At 49.4% G+C, this 20599-nt stretch overlaps 1 protein-coding gene across 1 annotated transcript in view; it reads left to right on the forward strand.

The window, feature by feature from the left end:
- The window catches only part of CNPY3 (canopy FGF signaling regulator 3), a 130346-nt gene that overhangs the window by 37193 nt on the left and 72554 nt on the right, over positions 1-20599 (forward strand). The window contains exons 2-4 of the mRNA XM_085610114.1: positions 12091-12214; positions 15175-15271; positions 17891-18013. Of these exons, the coding sequence (XP_085466240.1) occupies positions 12091-12214; positions 15175-15271; positions 17891-18013 (344 nt within the window). The remainder of the gene's footprint in view (positions 1-12090; positions 12215-15174; positions 15272-17890; positions 18014-20599) is intronic.

The following is a 20599-nucleotide window of genomic DNA, read 5'->3' on the forward strand; positions in this document are numbered from 1 at the left end:
CTGTCCCTGGACTGAATCTAGGATCCAGTCCTGGAATCACAAAAGTAATCTATTGCAAATAACTTAAAACTTCCATTGAACTCAATGCATTATTGTGTATAAAACTGTGTTGCCTATTGCAACAACTTGTAACTTTCTACAAAAGCCAATTGCATATTGCAAAAGTATTTCTATAAAGCATCTCATTCTGAGAAAGTATATTTTAATAGCTATTGTTGGTTCTAAAAAAAAACAGACATATATTTTTATATACAAACCATTGGCCTAGAGTTCAGTTCTTGAGTGTGTGAGACCATTTGCTGACTGAGTGTGTACAACAAATGCTTTACACTGTCCTCTGATACTGCCTTACTGCTCGACCAAGCTACCACTTTAGAGAGTAAGGTTATACCTGACTTTAGCCTCTGCCAAATCTCTGGGGGCTGTGGACTCTGTACACACTGTACCTATTTGGGAACAGTATATACAGAGCCACTTTCTCACACCCTGTCTCTGAGACACCCCAGGAGATGGTTGAAGCTAGCCTCTCTGTGGCACCCCAGCAGACGATTAAAGCTAGGCTCTCTGTCCTCCATAGACGATTAAAGCTAGACTCCCTTGGGTGTTGTGTGCAGAACCCAATCTCTGAAGCACCCCAGTAGATGGTTGAAGCTAGGCTCCCTTGGGCATTGTTTGAAAAACTCCCGTCTCTGAGGCACCCCAGGAGATGTGTGAAGCTAGGCTCCCTTGGGCATTGTTTGAAGAACTCCTGTCTCTGAGGCACCTCAGGAGATGGTTGAAGCTATACTTCCTTTGGCGCTGTGTGCAGAACACAGTCTCTGAAACACGCCAGTAGATGGTTGAAACTTGTCTCTCTGGGTTGCTAGTGCAGCACACACCCACCCCTGAAGCTACTCTGGATATTAGAGACGCTTGGCTCCTTTGGGTGCTGCATGGAGCCCCTCCCCCCAACTCTGAAGCATGATCTGAGTGAAGCTTGACTCCCTTGGGTGCTGTGACATTCCCCCACCTCGAATATGGGAGATGTTTGGCTTCTTTGGGTACATGGTGGGGTTGCCCCACTTCAGAAGCCTGGATATTAGTGAAGCTTTACTCCCTTCAATGCTATGTGAAGTATCCCCGCATCGGAAGCATCCCTGGATATTGGTGAAGCTTGACTCCCTGGGGTGTTCTGTGGAATTTGCCTCCACCTCTGAAGCACCCCTTGGATATGAAAGAAGCTTGGTTTCCTTGGGTGCTGTGGGGCATTCCCCACCTCTGAAGATTTCCTGGATATGGGAGAAGCTTGGCTTCCTTGGGTGCTGTGTGGGATTGCCCTCCTGGGTATTGGTGAAGCTTGGCTCCCTTCAATGCTGTGAAGTTCCTACGCCTCAGAAGCACCCCTGGGTATTGGTGAAGCCTGGCTCCCTTCGATGCTGTGTCAAATGCCCCAACCTCAGAAGCACCCCTGGGTATTGGTGAAGCTTGGCTCCCTTTGGGTGTTATGACCAGTGAGGCCTTCCGGTCTAGAGGGGTGGATCCACCGGCCGTCTCGGGGTGTCCCGTTGGGTTGAATTTTTACTGAGTTTTATATAGCGCAAACTTGACCTGATCGGGTATCAGAGTGCTTTACATAGCACCAGTTGCATTACATGAGGACATATTCATTTTTATTTTTTGTTTTTGTTAGGCACGGGGAGATTAAGTGATTTGCCCACAATCGCAGGATGTTCAGCGTCCGTGCCGAGACTCGAACGCAGTTCCCCAGATTCGAGGTTGACCGCCCTAGCCGTTAGGCCAACTCCTTCATGACCAGTTAGGCCTTCCGTTCTAGGGGGTGGATCCACTCGACATCTTGGGGCGTCTTTTAATTTCATGACCAGTGAGGCCTTCCGCTCTAGGGGGGTGGATCCACTGGATGTCTCGGCGTGTCCCTTCGAGTTTCATGACCAATGAGGCCTTCCACTCTAGGGGGGTGGTTTGACAGGACGTCTGGGGGCGCCCCTTTGGGTTTCATGACCACAGAGGCCTTTCGCTCTAGGGGGGTGGATCCACCAGACGTCTTGGGGCGTCTCTTTGGGTTTCATGACCAGTGAGGCCTTTCCGTTCTCGGGGGGTGGGTCCATCGGATGTCTTGCGGTCTCTCTTTGGGTTTCATGACAAGTGAAATGCTTTGCATATTCCCCAGTATCGACAAAACTACATCTATGCAGCTCGGAACCACAGGATCATTAGTGTTTGCATTTGATTGGACTCTGAAGCCTTTCAAAGAAACTCTGAAAAACTCCTTTGAAGGAGTGGAGATGGAGTGGAGGTGGAGTTGTGTGGTGCAGTGGCCAGGGCAGCTGACTTCGGAGCACAGGGTTCACAGTTCGATCCCCGGCGTCAGCTCAGCTCAGCACCATGTGACTCTGGGCAATAGCGCACTTAATTTCCACGACGGGCCCCAGCGCCTTGAAACCCGTAAGGGTGAGCAGTTCGCGGTTTACAAATACGGATTTACATTTACAATTGATGTTCATGTTCCTATTAGTGGAGAGCAGACATGATGTCCCTCTGGCGGCACCAGCAGTTCCTGGTAAGACCGCATGCGTTACTCGGCCCAGTGTTAAGTAAAGTATAACTTCCAGCTCTTAAGAGCTATCGACGCTCCTAACTCTTGGCCTGGCAGGTGTAAGGCACCTCTAGTTTTTAACCTTGAGTGTTGAATGTTTCAATGACCTGTAAAGGAAGCATTATTATTTTCAAAGTAAAGAACCATCGAGAGAGTGAAACTAAGACGTCAAAGCAGTTTCTGAGGATCTAACCCAGAGAGAGTAGATCTTCCCATTCCTCCCTGTCCGTCACCATCAGTTAGATCCTAGTGATTGGACTGCTGCTCTTTGATCGTTAATTACTAATATATTGATCATTGGAGCCATTCCGTATACTTAGAAGGTTGTTTACATTAACCCAATCGTATAAGGCCGCTGTGCCTCTCTGCTGCTTACAGGCCTCGAGTGTTATTAGAGTCAAAAGGCAAGCAGTGACGACATGCATGTTGGAGGCTTGAACAGCTTGAGTTGATAAACATAATCTTTGTAGCTTTTATGGCTGTATATGCACGTGCTCTGCATACACCTGCCATCTAGTGTTGGGTCCAGACATTACCAGTTTTTTTTCTTCTGAGACATTTTGAGTCACAAGGTGTAGGGACTTCTCCCTTAGTCCACTCTACACATGGGCCTTGGTTCCACCCTTAGATTGTTTTTTAGGTCTCGCCTACTCAGCTATCCAAGTCAACAACATCGTGCCTCTCAAGATCCCCATATCACCAGGGGATATTCATGGGGAGGGTATAGCGGAAACAACAATAGAGGCTGGATAAAGATCGGTTCCCAAAGAGAACCCCCTCCTCCAAGCACTGACTCGCCCAGGCCCACCCCTCCATCACATAACGCCCAGACAGCAGAGAATAAGCGGTTTCCATCCACGCTGTGTGGAAATTGCCTCAGATCACTGTGTGCTTACAGTAGTTCAAAAAGGGTATTGCCGAGAATTCCACATCATCCTACCCAACATATTGCCAGGGCACATGGTTTAGAGTCAACAACATCTCACCTTTCTAGAAGAGGAAGTTCTAGCCCTTATCCAAAAAGGAGCCATACAACCAGTACCCCTACTCCAAAGGGGTCAGGACGTTCACTCAATATACTCCCTCCTCTCTGAAAAAGATGGAGCTCTGCAGCCCATAGTAGACCTCCAGCCGCTCAGCGAGTTCATCCTGTCTGAGCTTTTCCTTGTGACCACCTTACAGGACATCATCCAGATGCTCCACCCCTTCATGACTGGGTCCTGACGTTTGTGGTCAACACAACTAGTTTTTATCGGAGAAACCGAGAGAGACCCCTTGTCTTTTGAAGGGAATGGGGTACAGCTTACACCTGAAAAAGCACAATCCCTATACTCTGACACAATGGTACCACACTTAAGACTCTAACACTCATTAATATAAAAAGACATTAAATGTTCATGGCATTTATTAAAAAAGTATACATGTAATTCATAAAATCAATGCTACCATTACATATGCTTAAAAACACAAGACATAACAAATACAAATTGTCATATGATCCACAAAACTGTTATGAGCCCGCATAACAGAAAAAGATTATGAAGACAATACACTTTGTCATTAATTACGCATCATGCGTAATTAATGACAAAGTGTATTGTCTTCATAATCTTTTTCTGTTATGCGGGCTCATAACAGTTTTGTGGATCATATGACAATTTGTATTTGTTATGTCTTGTGTTTTTAAGCATATGTAATGGTAGCATTGATTTTATGAATTACATGTATACTTTTTTAATAAATGCCATGAACATTTAATGTCTTTTTATATTAATGAGTGTTACAACACAACTAGTTCACAGTACTTCCTTTGGGGTCACAACAGCCACAAGGGTCTTTAGAAAATGTCTTGCAGTCATGACCGCTCACCTCAGGAGGCGGGACATCCACGTAGTCCCTCATCTAGATGATTGGATGATCAAGAGTGGCACCAGGCAAAAACGACCAGCACCCACTCAAAAAGCACTCTATCTCCTCCACCGTTCTCCATGGAGGCAGCACTCGGTCACTCCACCGTCACCCGCTGAGACAGCACTCGGTCTCCTCCACCGTCGCCCGCTGAGACAGCACTCGGTCTCCTCCACCGTCGCCTGCTGAGACAGCACTCGGTCTCCTCCACCGTCGCCCGCTGAGACAGCACTCTGTCTCCTCCACAGTCTAGGGTTCCCAGTCAATGTAAAAAAGTCTCCCCAACAACCTTAATAGATCCAACCATTCTTGGGGTCCGTCCTAAACGCTATCCGGGGAAAACTTTCCCCATCAGACAGAGGATGATGGCATTTCAACAGCTGCTGCCTCCTTTTCAGTCTACTTGCCCAATGCCAGTCACAAATGGAATGAACATTGTTTGGATGCTGGCATCATGTGTAGCACTTGTGCCACAAACCAGATTACACATGCACCGTCTGCAACAGTGCCTCACCAGTCAGTGGTCGCAAGCAGAGGGTCAGCTTGAGGACCTAGTGTTGATAAAGGCCAGTACTCCGAGTTACTGCATTGTTGGAATACCAACATACCAGTAGCCAGGCCTTTATTGGACCCTCTTCCGCGGGTGACCATGCATCGCTCATAGGATGGAGCACACATCTTGGGTCATTGCTGTGCAAGGGGCATGGAACTCTCTCCAACAGATTAAGCACACCAACCTCCTCGAACTCCTACTCCTTTAGCTGGTCCTCGGAGCCTTCTATCCAGTGGTACCGAAGCAATGACATGACTGCAATGTGCGACATACAGACGCTCGAGGCGCACACTCTCCTCTGCTGACCAACTTAGCGCAGTAAAGTTCATCAGAACATACACCTCCTAGCAGAACACCTACCAGGAGTGGACAACTATTTTGCAAACATCCTAAGCATGGCTCATCAACTAGTACACAAGTGCTAACTCCACCCTTAAGTCAGACAGATATAGAGAAATCCAACACTCGAGCTCTTCACCACAAACAACGACCAATCTTCGCTTCCACCCCCACAGTCCATATGCAGTGCATTGTGGGTGAGCTGGTCAGGGATATTTGCATACACTGTTCTGCCTCTCCCATATGTAGTCAGAAAGATGCGTTAAACCACAAAGATGCTCCTTCTAGTGGTCCCTCATGAGCCAGACAACTATAGCACTCGGGTCTGTTAGGGGTTCACCTCCCCTGTGAGAAGCTTCTCGTCCGCGCTTCTCAATCAACACATGCGGCTAATCGGGCATCCCGACACCCAAAAGGATAAATCTTGCCATTTGGCACTTGAGGTATTAGAATGTAGCTACTTACCTCTTCCAGAGTCATGTATGGCTATCATATGTGAAGCACGTAGACCGACCACACGCGCTTGCTATGCTGCCAAACGGAAGCGCTTCATCTACTAATGTTCTGCAAATCACCTGGACCCTCTACAGGTGACGTGCAGGATGTCATTCTTACCTCCCGGACCCTCTACAGGTGACGGTCCAGGATGTCATTCTTACCTCCCGGACCCTCGACAGGTGACGGTGCAGGATGTCATTCTTACCTCCCGGACCCTCGACAGGTGACGGTGCAGGATGTCATTCTTACCTCCCGGACCCTCGACAGGTGACGGTGCAGGATGTCATTCTTACCTCCTGGACCCTCGACAGGTGACGGTGCAGGATGTCATTCTTACCTCCCGGACCCTCGACAGGTGACGGTGCAGGATGTCATTCTTACCTCCCGGACCCTCTACAGGTGATGGTGCAGGATGTCATTCTTACCTCCCGGACCGTCTACAGGTGACGTGCAGGATGTCATTCTTACCTCCTGGACCCTCGACAGGTGACGGTGCAGGATGTCATTCTTACCTCCCGGACCCTCGACAGGTGACGGTGCAGGATGTCATTCTTACCTCCTGGACCCTCGACAGGTGACGTGCAGGATGTCATTCTTACCTCCTGGACCCTCGACAGGTGACGGTGCAGGATGTCATTCTTACCTCCTGGACCCTCGACAGGTGACGGTGCAGGATGTCATTCTTACCTCCCGGACCCTCGACAGGTGACGGTGCAGGATGTCATTCTTACCTCCTGGACCCTCGACAGGTGATGGTGCAGGATGTCATTCTTATCTCCCGGACCCTCGACAGGTGATGGTGCAGGATGTCATTCTTACCTCCTGGACCCTCGACAGGTGACGGTGCAGGATGTCATTCTTACCTCCTGGACCCTCGACAGGTGACGGTGCAGGATGTCATTCTTATCTCCCGGACCCTCGACAGGTGACGGTGCAGGATGTCATTCTTATCTCCCGGACCCTCTACAGGTGACGGTCCAGGATGTCATTCTTACCTCCCGTACACTCTACAGGTGACGGTCCAGGATGTCATTCTTACCTCCTGGACCCTCTACAGGTGATGGTGCAGGATGTCATTCTTACCTCCCGGACCCTCTACAGGTGATGGTGCAGGATGTCATTCTTATCTCCCGGACCCTCTACAGGTGATGGTGCAGGATGTCATTCTTACCTCCTGGACCCTCTACAGGTGATGGTGCAGGATGTCATTCTTACCTCCCGGACCCTCTACAGGTGACGGTGCAGGATGTCATTCTTATCTCCCGGACCCTCTACAGGTGATGGTGCAGGATGTCATTCTTACCTCCTGGACCCTCTACAGGTGATGGTGCAGGATGTCATTCTTACCTCCCGGACCCTCTACAGGTGATGGTGCAGGATGTCATTCTTACCTCCTGGACCCTCTACAGGTTATGGTGCAGGATGTCATTCTTATCTCCCGGACCCTCTACAGGTGATGGTGCAGGATGTCATTCTTACCTCTTGGACCCTCGACAGGTGACTGTGCAGGATGTCATTCTTACCTCCCGGACCCTCGACAGGTGACGGTGCAGGATGTCATTCTTACCTCCCGGACCCTCGACAGGTGACGGTGCAGGATGTCATTCTTACCTCCCGGACCCTCTACAGGTGACGGTGCAGGATGTCATTCTTACCTCCCGGACCCTCGACAGGTGACGGTGCAGGATGTCATTCTTACCTCCCGGACCCTCGACAGGTGACGTGCAGGATGTCATTCTTACCTCCTGGACCCTCGACAGGTAACGTGCAGGATGTCATTCTTACCTCTTGGACCCTCGACAGGTGACTGTGCAGGATGTCATTCTTACCTCCGTCTACAGGTGACGGTGCAGGATGTCATTCTTACCTCCCGGACCCTCTACAGGTGACGGTGCAGGATGTCATTCTTACCTCCCGGACCCTCGACAGGTGACGGTGCAGGATGTCATTCTTACCTCCCGGACCCTCGACAGGTGACGGTGCAGGATGTCATCCTTACCTCCCGGACCCTCTACAGGTGAAGGTGCAGGATGTCATTCTTACCTCCGTCTACAGGTGACGGTGCAGGATGTAATTCTTACCTCCCGGACCCCCTACAGGTGACGGTGCATGATGTCATTCTTACCTCCGTCTACAGGTGATGGTGCAGGATGTCATTCTTACCTCCCGGACCCTCTACAGGTGAAGGTGCAGGATGTCATTCTTACCTCCGTCTACAGGTGACGGTGCAGGATGTCATGCTTACCTCCCGGACCCTCGACAGGTGACGGTGCAGGATGTCATTCTTACCTCCGTCTACAGGTGACGGTGCAGGATGTCATTCTTACCTCCCGGACCCTCTACAGGTGACGGTGCAGGATGTCATTCTTACCTCCCGGACCCTCTACAGGTGACGGTGCAGGATGTCATTCTTACCTCCCGGACCCTCTACAGGTGACGGTGCAGGATGTCATTCTTACCTCCCGGACCCTCTACAGGTGACGGTGCAGGATGTCATTCTTACCTCCGTCTACAGGTGACGGTGCAGGATGTCATTCTTACCTCCCGGACCCTCTACAGGTGACGGTGCAGGATGTCATTCTTACCTCCTACATTTACAAGATCCTGCATGCGTGTGCTGTTTAATACAGTACAGTATTTGATGAAATGACTCTCGGCCGGTGTAGGCGTCAGATGTGTCATTGCAGCATTAGTCGTTCTTCTGCTGAGTTGCAGTAAAGTGCTGCCTAGTGACATGTGGGTTTAGGAACAAATGCATCAATCCAGACATTTGGGGATAAGGGCGTGTCCTGGCCCCTGTTCACCTAATGTTCAGCCAATCTCCATGAACTGTTGAAGGCATCTCATTTTCCCAGAGTACTGGATTGCTTGCCTCTGTATTTGATGACCGCTATGAACACGGTCTTGGTAGATGCAGTGGGATATAGGCCTAACGAATCCACTAAGTGAATGCAGACAATTTGTGCCTTTACATTTATCATCTGGAAGATGGAACTTGTACTGAAAGAGAAATAAAAAAATAATGGCGTTTGGACCAAGTCCCCCTTGCAGAGGTGGCTTATTATCCATATTCAGAGATGAATTTTTAAGATCAAGTTCTCATTTTAAATCCAAGGATGAAGGCAGCAAAGTTTGGTCGGATGCTTCTTTGTCAAGTGCGTTGATGAATTCGACCGCTCCACTGACTGTGCTTCGTTCTTGCCTTGAAGAGTTCCTTCCACAAAATAATTTTATAACCGTGCACAAGCGCGAGGAGCTTCCATTGAAGACTTCCTTCCATTAAATAATACTTTGAGGGCACAAGCGCGAGGAGCTTCCATTGGAGACTTCTTTCCATGAAATAATACTTTAAGAGGGCACAAGCGCGAGGAGCTTGCTTTGAAGAGTTCCTTCCATGAAATAATACTTTGAGGGCACAAGCGCGAGGAGCTTCCATTGAAGACTTCCTTCCATTAAATAATACTTTGAGGGCACAAGCGCGAGGAGCTTCCTTTGAAGACTTCCTTCCATGAAATAATACTTTGAGGGCACAAGCGCGAGGAGCTTCCATTGGAGACTTCCTTCCATTAAATAATACTTTGAGGGCACAAGCGCGAGGAGCTTGCTTTGAAGAGTTCCTTCCATGAAATAATACTTTGAGGGCACAAGCGCGAGGAGCTTCCTTTGAAGACTTCCTTCCATTAAATAATACTTTGAGGGCACAAGCGCGAGGAGCTTGCTTTGAAGACTTCCTCCCATGAAATAATACTTTGAGGGCACAAGCGCGAGGAGCTTGCTTTGAAGAGTTCCTTTCATGAAATAATACTTTGAGGGCACAAGCGCGAGGAGCTTCCATTGAAGACTTCCTTCCATTAAATAATACTTTGAGGGCACAAGCGCGAGGAGCTTCCTTTGAAGAGTTCCTTCCATGAAATAATACTTTGAGGGCACAAGCGCGAGGAGCTTGCTTTGAAGACTTCCTTCCATTAAATAATACTTTGAGGGCACAAGCGCGAGGAGCTTGCTTTGAAGAGTTCCTTTCATGAAATAATACTTTGAGGGCACAAGCGCGAGGAGCTTCCATTGGAGACTTCTTTCCATGAAATAATTTTATAACCGTGCACAAGCGCGAGGAGCTTCCATTGAAGACTTCCTTCCATGAAATACTTTTATAACCGTGCACAAGCGCGAGGAGTTTCCATTGAAGACTTCTTTCCATGAAATAATTTTATAACCGTGCACAAGCGCGAGGAGCTTGCTTTGAAGAGTTCCTTCCATGAAATAATACTTTATAAGAGGGCACAAGCGCGAGGAGCTTGCTTTGAAGAGTTCCTTTCATGAAATAATACTTTGAGGGCACAAGCGCGAGGAGCTTGCTTTGAAGAGTTCCTTCCATTAAATAATACTTTGAGGGCACAAGCGCGAGGAGCTTCCATTGGAGACTTCTTTCCATGAAATAATACTTTGAGGGCACAAGCGCGAGGAGCTTGCTTTGAAGACTTCTTTCCATGAAATAATACTTTGAGGGCACAAGTGCGAGGAGCTTGCTTTGAAGAGTTCCTTTCATGAAATAATACTTTGAGGGCACAAGCGTGAGGAGCTTCCTTTGAAGACTTCTTTCCATGAAATAATTTTATAACCGTGCACAAGCGCGAGGAGCTTCCATTGAAGACTTCCTTCCATGAAATACTTTTATAACCGTGCACAAGCGCGAGGAGCTTCCATTGAAGACTTTCTTCCATGAAATAATACTTTGAGGGCACAAGCGCGAGGAGCTTCCATTGAAGACTTCCTTCCATTAAATAATACTTTGAGGGCACAAGCGCGAGGAGCTTCCTTTGAAGAGTTCCTTTCATGAAATAATACTTTGAGGGCACAAGCGCGAGGAGCTTCCATTGGAGACTTCTTTCCATGAAATAATTTTATAACCGTGCACAAGCGCGAGGAGCTTCCATTGAAGACTTCCTTCCATTAAATAATACTTTGAGGGCACAAGCGCGAGGAGCTTGCTTTGAAGAGTTCCTTCAATTAAATAATACTTTGAGGGCACAAGCGCGAGGAGCTTGCTTTGAAGAGTTCCTTCCATTAAATAATACTTTGAGGGCACAAGCGCGAGGAGCTTGCTTTGAAGAGTTCCTTTCATGAAATAATATTTTGAGGGCACAAGCGCGAGGAGCTTCCATTGGAGACTTCTTTCCATGAAATAATTTTATAACCGTGCACAAGCGCGAGGAGCTTCCATTGGAGACTTCTTTCCATGAAATAATTTTATAACCGTGCACAAGCGCGAGGAGGTTCCATTGAAGACTTCCTTCCATGAAATACTTTTATAACCGTGCACAAGCGCGAGGAGTTTCCATTGAAGACTTCTTTCCATGAAATAATTTTATAACCGTGCACAAGCGCGAGGAGCTTGCTTTGAAGAGTTCCTTCCATGAAATAATACTTTATAAGAGGGCACAAGCGCGAGGAGCTTGCTTTGAAGAGTTCCTTTCATGAAATAATACTTTGAGGGCACAAGCGCGAGGAGCTTGCTTTGAAGAGTTCCTTCCATGAAATAATATTTTGAGGGTACAAGCGCGAGGAGCTTGCTTTGAAGACTTCCTTCCATGAAATAATACTTTATTAGAGGGCACAAGCGCGAGGAGCTTGCTTTGAAGAGTTCCTTCCATGAAATAATACTTTGAGGGTACAAGCACGAGGAGCTTGCTTCGAAGCACACATGCGCATGGTCACCGGAGTGCAGTGCTAGAACTAGTGCCCCACGATTGAATACAGAAACTGTGGTATGAATATTATGATGCTGAAACTAAACTCTCTTCCTTAATTGTGATGCTGACAGCCCAACCAATCACAAAGCTGACAATTCCGCTTGGTGCTCCAGAATCCCATATTCTCATATCTGAAACCACTTGTCATGTGAATATCCAACTGCAGGCTGCATTTATAGACTCAAACTAAAGTTATTTTAATGTTTCAACTCAGAAGGCACAAAATGCAACTTATAGAATTATTGAGATGCCTGATAACACTGCCCAATATAGGTCACAATGTGCTGGTCACACTGCTAGTCCAGGGTCTGGTTCCATTGGTTGTTCTGTCGTTGGCTCCTGGTTCCCGATGTTGGGTCCTAGTTGTATTGTTACTATGCCATAACAGGCTAACCGTGAAGCCTTATTGACCCATAGGCATGACCCTGGCTCTTTATTTTATCTTCTAGTCTGCAAGTTTGTGGCTGTGGAGCTGAAATCTGCCTTTGATGAGACTGGGAAGACCAAAGAGGTCATCGACACGAAATATGGCTTCATGGATGGCAAGAGCAGTGGCATTAAGTACACCAAATCGTAAGTGGTTTGGCCAGAGACGTCCTTGATCCCAGTTACTTCCACCTTCTGTAGCCACCTCTTTTTATGTAAGGTGAATGTACTCATTTTAACCAAAGTCACCGGTGTGGAGCGTTTGACATAAACCGCTTTCCTACTCCTGTTACTCCCCTGTGCTTGGATGTGAGGGTGGAGCTGGTGTCTGATTGGAATGGATGTAAATTGAGTTAATTTCTCTTCTTTGAGCCTTCAGTCCCTCAGCAGCCCCTCTGTTCCTTGTGGGAGAATTCCGTCCTCTTAGTCCTATCTCACTCAGTCCCACCTCACTCAGTCCCACCATCATCCCTTGTACTGAATGAGATGGTGTGACCGATCCCATATCGTAGGTCTCATTGACAAGAAGTGGTGACTAAACTCCCCTGATTTAACCAAGAGAGCAGCCAAGGTGGCACTCATTACAGTGACTGCAACTGGTGAGACTTGGGTCTTTGTTTTTTCAGCAACTTTATCTGAGAAGCGCAAGTGTAAGCCCACACTGTACATCAAGTGATAATGGCTCTGCAGCCTGGATGGCACTGGAGACTGAGCTCAGTAGCTTGTGCGGCAAAGAAGAAGAACCAAGACAGTGCGGCATTGGAGCCACTGGGACCGGTGGCCAGCGTGACGTAGGAGAGGGCTTTTTTTGTGACCACTGCAACACCGGAGACACTGGGCTCTGTAACCACTGCAACTCAGGACCTGCTGGAAAGACACGGATGGTGGGCTGTGCAACCACTACGACACGGGAGGTGGGCTGTGTAACCACTACGACATGGAGGTGGGCTGTGTAACCACTACGACACGGTGGTGGGCTGTGTAACCACTACGACACGGGAAGTGGGCTGTGTAACCACTACGACACGGGAGGTGGGCTGTGTAACCACTACGACACGGGAGGTGGGCTGTGTAACCACTACGACACGGGAGGTGGGCTGTGTAACCACTACGACACGGGAGGTGGGCTGTGTAACCACTACGACACGGGAGGTGGGCTGTGTAACCACTACGACACGGGAGGTGGGCCGTGTAATCACTACGACACGGGAGGTGGGCCGTGTAACCACTACGACACGGGAGGTGGGCCGTGTAATCACTACGACACGGGAGGTGGGCCGTGTAACCACTACGACACGGGAGGTGGGCTGTGTAACCACTACGACACGGGAGATGGGCTGTGCAACCACTACGACACGGGAGGTGGGCCGTGCAACCACTACGACACGGGAGGTGGGCCGTGCAACCACAACGACACGGGAGGTGGGCTGTGTAACCGCTACGACACGGGAGGTGGGCTGTGCAACCACTACGACACGGGAGGTGGGCCGTGCAACCACAACGACACGGGAGGTGGGCTGTGTAACCGCTACGACACGGGAGGTGGGCCGTGTAACCACTACGACACGGGAGGTGGGCCGTGTAACCACTACGACACGGGAGGTGGGCCGTGTAACCACTACGACACGGGAGGTGGGCCGTGTAACCACTACGACACGGGAGGTGGGCCGTGTAACCACTACGACACAGGAGGTGGGCCGTGTAACCACTACGACACGGGAGGTGGGCTGTGTAACCGCTACGACACGGGAGGTGGGCTGTGTAACCACTACGACACGGGAGGTGGGCCGTGTAATCACTACGACACGGGAGGTGGGCCGTGTAACCACTACGACACGGGAGGTGGGCCGTGTAATCACTACGACACGGGAGGTGGGCCGTGTAACCACTACGACACGGGAGGTGGGCTGTGTAACCACTACGACACGGGAGATGGGCTGTGCAACCACTACGACACGGGAGGTGGGCCGTGCAACCACTACGACACGGGAGGTGGGCCGTGCAACCACAACGACACGGGAGGTGGGCTGTGTAACCGCTACGACACGGGAGGTGGGCCGTGTAACCACTACGACACGGGAGGTGGGCCGTGTAACCACTACGACACGGGAGGTGGGCCGTGTAACCACTACGACACGGGAGGTGGGCCGTGTAATCACTACGACACGGGAGGTGGGCCGTGTAACCACTACGACACGGGAGGTGGGCCGTGTAACCACTACGACACGGGAGGTGGGCTGTGTAACCGCTACGACACGGGAGGTGGGCTGTGCAACTGCTACGACACGGGAGATGGGCTGTGCAACCGCTACGACGCGGTAGATGGACTCTGCGGCCAGTGTGACACTGGAGACATTGGGTGCAGCAGCCACTACGGCATGGAGACGTTGGGCTCTGCAATCACGACCACATGGAGACGTTGGGCTCTGCGACCACGACCACATGGAGACGTTGGGATCTGCGACCACATGGAGACGGTGGCCTCTGTGACCTCTACCACATTAAGTCGCTGGGCTCTGCCATCAGCAAAAGACAGAAGTCGCTGGGATCTACTACCAGTTATAGGGAATTTGCTGGCTCTGACACGAGAGACACTGGCTCTGTATCGAGTGTGACACGGTAGGCGCTAGAAATGCGGAGCTTTTGTGACACAGGAAACTCCCAAGAGAGGTCCAGTTTTGTCTGTGTGACTGGTAAGAGAGTGTGTCTAGTCTCCTACTCAGCCAATGTGACGGAACGAAGGCTTTTTTAGCCAGTGTGATGAAAGGACCACCCATAGAGGCTGCTCTGGATTCACGAGATCTGTACAAAGCTACAGTAGAAAGATCCCCAGATCCTTCCGGTCTGCCCACTTCCTGCCATTGGATGATCTCTAGATCCTGTTTAATTGCCAGCTCTCCTATAACTCTTCCTGCTCTTTATGATTGGTTGAATGACTCACAGCTCTTTGCTAGCTCGCTACACTGGTAAGTGATCCTGCACGCTGCTTTACCGCCTCCATGCATGTGATTGGTGTTGTGCTTTCAGCAGATAGGTTGGCCACCTGGTTTATGAATAGCGACCTCCCACATTCTCCGGTCTCAAGTCTGCCCCGTCTCTCCCTGCAGAGATATCCGCCTGATTGAGGTGACTGAGAGTATCTGCAAACGCCTGCTGGAGTACAACCTGCATAAGGAGCGTACCGGGAGCAACAGATTCGCAAAGGTTGGAAGCAGCGCCCTCTCTGTCACCGCTCACTATCCCTCAGTCACACTTCTGTGCACCCCATTCTTATCTGTCTCTGTTCCTCAGACACACACTTCTGTGCACCCCTGGGTTACCTCTCTCCATCAGACGCTCACTTCTGTGCCTCCATGTGTTACCCATCTCTGTCCCTCAGATGCGCACTTTTATATGTGCACCCCTGTTACCCATCTTTCTCCATCAGATTCACACTTCTGTGCACCCCTGTCACCTGTCGCTTTCTGTCAGACGCTGACTTTTGTGCTCCCCTGTCACCTGTTTCTCTTCCTCCACGTACATGTCTGTGCACCTGTGTCACCTGTCTCTTAGATGCACACTTATGTGCACCCCTTTGTTACACACACCTGTGCACTCTGTATTACCTCTCTGTCCCTCAAACGTACACTTCTGTGCATCCCGTGTCGCATGTCTCTATCGCTCAGACACTCGCGTCTGTGCAACCCTGTCTCATCTGTCTGTCCCTCAGATGCTCACTTCTGTGCACCGCTCTGTCACCTGTCACTGTCCCTCAGGCACACGTCTGTGCACCCAGGTGTTACATGTCTTTCTTTCTCTGGGACTCCATCCGTATAACCTAATCAGCGTCCCACATGGGTAGTCACTGATATATAGATACATTACCTACTGGCGGTCGCCAGTAGTTAGTTATAGTTAGGACCTAGTTTCCATAGGAAAAGCGTTTTTTCTTTTCCCAATAACTTTGGCGGCGGTTGACGAATATTCGCAACATTTTTAAAACTAGTGGCCCGCTCCGGTCAGCTCCTGTCTTGAAAGTTTCGACAAGCGGGGGCCGAGAAATAAGGGGGGGTCCCAAAATGCGTTTTCCCCATGTTAATTTCCATAGGAAACTTTAGACAAAGCTACAGCCCGAACTGCTGAAGTATGAGTTCTCCACAGCACACTTCCTTCCTCCTATAGAGTCCAAAGTACTAAATCCTGCACATCTATAATTACTCCATGGCGCACTTCCTTCCTTCTATAGAGCTCGCTGTACTCCATCCAGTACATCTGAGCACTCCGTGGCACACTTCCTTCCTTCTATAGAGCCCGCTGTACTTCATCTTGTACATGTGAGCACTCCATGGCACACTTCCTTCCTTGTATAGAGCCCGCTGTACTTCATCCTGTACATCTGAGCACTCCATGGCACACTTCCTTCCTTCTATAGAGCCCGCTGTACTCCGTCCTGCACATCTGAGCACTCCGTGGCACACTTCCTTCCTTCTATGGAGCCCGCTGTACTCCGTCCTGCACATCTGAGCACTCCATGGCACACTTCCTTCCTTCTATAGAGCCCCGCTGTACTCCATCCTGTACATCTGAGCACTCCATGGCACCCTTCCTTCTATAGAGCCCCGCTGTACTCCATCCTGTACATATGAGCACTCCATGGCACACTTCATTCCTTCTATAGAGCCCGCTGTACTCCGTCCTGTACATATGAGCACTCCATGGCACACTTCCTTCCTTCTATAGAGTCCACAGTACTCAATCCTGCACTTCTATAAGTACTCCATGGCACACTTCCTTCCTTCTATAGAGCTCGCTGTACTCCATCCTGTACATACGAGCACTCCATGGCACACTTCCTTCCTTCTATAGAGCCCGCTGTACTCCATCCTGTACATCTGAGCACTCCATGGCACACTTCCTTCCTTCTATAGAGCCCGCTGTACTCCATCCTGTACATCTGAGCACTCCGTGGGACACTTCCTTCCTTCTATAGAGCCCGCTGTACTCCATCCTGTACATACGAGCACTCCATGGCACACTTCCTTCCTTCTATAGAGCCCGCTGTACTCCATCCTGTACATCTGAGCACTCCATGGCACACTTCCTTCCTTCTATAGAGCCCGCTGTACTCCATCCTGTACATCTGAGCACTCCATGGAACACTTCCTTCCTTACTCCATCCTGTACATCTGAGCACTCTGTGGCACACTTCCTTCCTTCCATAGAGTCCACAGTACTCAATCCTGTACATCTGAGCACTCCATGGCGCACTTCCTTCCTTCTATTGAGCCCGCTGTACTCCATCCTGTACATCTGCGCACTCCATGGCACACTTCCTTCCTTACTCCATCCTGTACATCTGAGCACTCCATGGCACACTTCCTTCCTTCTATAGAGCCCGCTGTAATCGATCCCATACTTGTAGCTGAATCCATGGCACACTTCCGTCCTCCTATAATAGAGCCCGCTGTACTCGAATCCTATACTTCTATGAGTACTCCACGGCAAACTTCCTTCCCTCTATAGAGCCCGCTGTACACAATCCCATATTTCTATGTGTACTCCATGGATACTTCCTTCATTTTATAGAGCCCGCTTTACGCGATCCCATAGTTCTAAGAGTACTCCATGGCACACTTACTAAGGGTAGTCACACAAATCTACTCATGTTCTCATAAGACAACCACAGGCCCCTGGGAAGTGTTCTCCACCTCCAGGGGCCACCTGCTCCGCCTTAGGAGATGTGTTGACACGTGCAGTGTCGCATTCACTTTTTGGCCACAAACACTCTTGCTAACTCTGCTTTTCACTTGCTCATCTTTGAGGAAGCTACTTTTCTCCCCACAGGGAATGTCGGAAACCTTTGAAACCCTTCATCACCTGGTGCACAAAGGGGTGAAGGTGGTGATGGACATCCCATACGAGCTGTGGAACGAGACATCTGCAGAGGTTGCTGATCTCAAGAAGCAGGTACAGACCACTCTTTTCTTGTAAGACTCTGCCTGCTCTTAGTAACACTGCACTACTTTGAGCCTACTGTGGAAGAACATGGGAGGTGTCACTGAGCACAGCAATGGTTCTCTGTGCAGATGGTAGCCGAGTCACAGTTGGTTGGTATGTAAATTAACAGAAAAAGAAAAAACGGCTGACCCAGGTCAAGCACATTTCATTCCAGTATGAAATAAATAAATTGGTGGTGCAAAACACTTCCTGCACCCGCCACCCAAAGATGCAGATGCTATCAAAATTTTACAAAGGAAGAGGGAAAGTAAATCAGTTCAATCCGATTTGTTCCAAAATTTCATCTTTATTGGATTCAATCTTAAAACTGGCAAACAGCCAACACGTTTCGTCCACTAAGGGACTTCATCAGGGCTCCACATGGTCCAATAGAACAATTAAAGTAGATACAATTATTAGAAGATGTATGTAGAGCCTCTACCAGGCGCATCTCTTCAGAGACTCTACTGCAGGTTATCATGCCGCTCTGCTCAATATTGAATTGATACAGATTGCACATTTGGAAACTTCTCATTTGGATACTCCTCTGTATGCAAGCCACTACAAGAATTTATCCATTCCTTTTTCAGAATTTTGGATATTTACAGGATTCTGATATTGCTATCAACTTTACCCAAGCTAGCTAAGGCTTACTTTGCCTGGTAGAGGTTCTACATACATCTTCTAATAATTGTATCTACTTTAATTGTTCTATTGGACCATTTGGAGCCCTGATGAAGAACCTTAGTGGACGAAACGTGTTGGCTGTTGGCCAGTTTTAAGATTGAATCCAATAAAGAAGGAATTTTGGAATATATCTGATTGAACTGATTTCCTTTGTACCGAGTGCACCTTCCCTCTTCCTTTGTAAAATTGGTTGGTATGTATGTGGTATTTATAAAGCACAAGTGCAGCTAAAAGCTGTTAACCCCCCACCCCGTGAAGCCACTTCTGGTGCCCCCACTCATCAAAGCCATGGCAAAATGTTTAGCAGCAGTTTTTCAATTCGCAAAGTGGAGTTGTATCTTGTAGTCCTGCATGATCCAAGATGGAGAGGAGACATATAGGAGTCTTCTTCCCTAATGAGGGCTGGTCAGTCAGCAGACATGCAGCCTCCACGCTTCTGGCATAGAGTTCATTTATGTGCCTTTTTGCGTTCTCTGGATATATTTTGGTTTCTTAGAGGGGAGCCCCCCATGTAGAGATTCAGCTCGCATAGCAGTGTTTTTCTTTCTTCTTTTTTGAATGAACTTTGGGTCTGAAAGTTGCATGGCTTTATATGTGTTTTGCTGACCCGATCGAAGGCCAGCCCTGAAGAGGATGCAATGAAGTCTGATTGCCAGAAGAGAGTAGAACTCCTTTGATGCACAAGGCAAGAACAGCCCAAGTTAAAAATCTTGTTGACTTGTTCAGCAGCAGAGGCGTTCACTGTTCCAAATCAATTGTAAAGGTGTTCACATCGTTCAGATTGGATACACCATAAAATAATCCTCGGGTAACCGATGTTGGACTGTTAAACCAAAGATCTGCGCGAGCTAAGATGGCGGCCGGAGCTCTGCCGTGACGTGAGGCGTGTCCGGTTCGCTGAGTGGACGTCTCGACAACTGGCTCCCAGCGGACATGCCGGTGGCTTGAACTTTGTAGTGGTAAGCCCTGAGCAGTTTGCGGAGGCTGTGCCTGGGAGCGGTGGAGATCGCGGCTTTCATTACCCTGACTGCTGACTCTAACATGGCGGCCGCACGGCACCAAATGGCGGTGAACACTGGCACCTGAATCCCCATCAACGCGGACTCTTGCACGATACATAGAGGGAGATGCGCCCGAGAGAGCGAGTTTTGGTTTTCTACATGTGAGTTCCGTGGGACTGCTGGCGGCATTATCCGGGAGCGGGTGGATAGTGCACCACTCACATGTACACCTTCCATCACGTGTTGACCACCAGATTGCACGAGCACGGAAACACCTGCTCAATACTTCTCACGACAGCCACTCTCGCATCCGCCATCCTTATTAGTGGCTACACTCTCTGCAATGAGGTGCGCCTACTCCTCCTGGAGGCCACTCCTTCCTGGCTCCCCCTGTCTGAGCTAGATGCCTCACGCGGCCTTCTCCATACCTAGGATACCTATTTCTGACTTGGCACCCTCCTTCTGACACGGCATTGTTGACGGCGTCGGGGCGCTGACCCCCAGATTCTGCGGGTGACCGGAGGTGGAACCACCACTGTTCTGAAGGGGGCGCATTGATGCAGTGCGAACCTCTCACGCCTCCCTTTGTGATCCACTTGAGGCTTGACCTGGAGCCCCCCCCTAATACCCTTGACAGAGCTGCAGGGATTCGTGGGGTCTCATCCTTATGCTGCCAAAGAAGGGGACGAGCAAGACGCCCAGTAAATTGTCGGACTTCTTCTCGACTACAACAAACACCAGACGCTGCGAGGGAACACGGAGGGGCCAGCCAGGGCCCTCACGAAAGCAGACCTTCTGAATGTGTTTAAAGACTTTAAAACTGAATTACGTACTGAACTCAGTCAAGGCATCAAATCCTCAATAGGCC

This window comes from Triturus cristatus, chromosome 6 (genome assembly GCF_964204655.1).
Source record: "Triturus cristatus chromosome 6, aTriCri1.1, whole genome shotgun sequence".
NCBI lineage: Eukaryota > Metazoa > Chordata > Amphibia > Caudata > Salamandridae > Triturus > Triturus cristatus.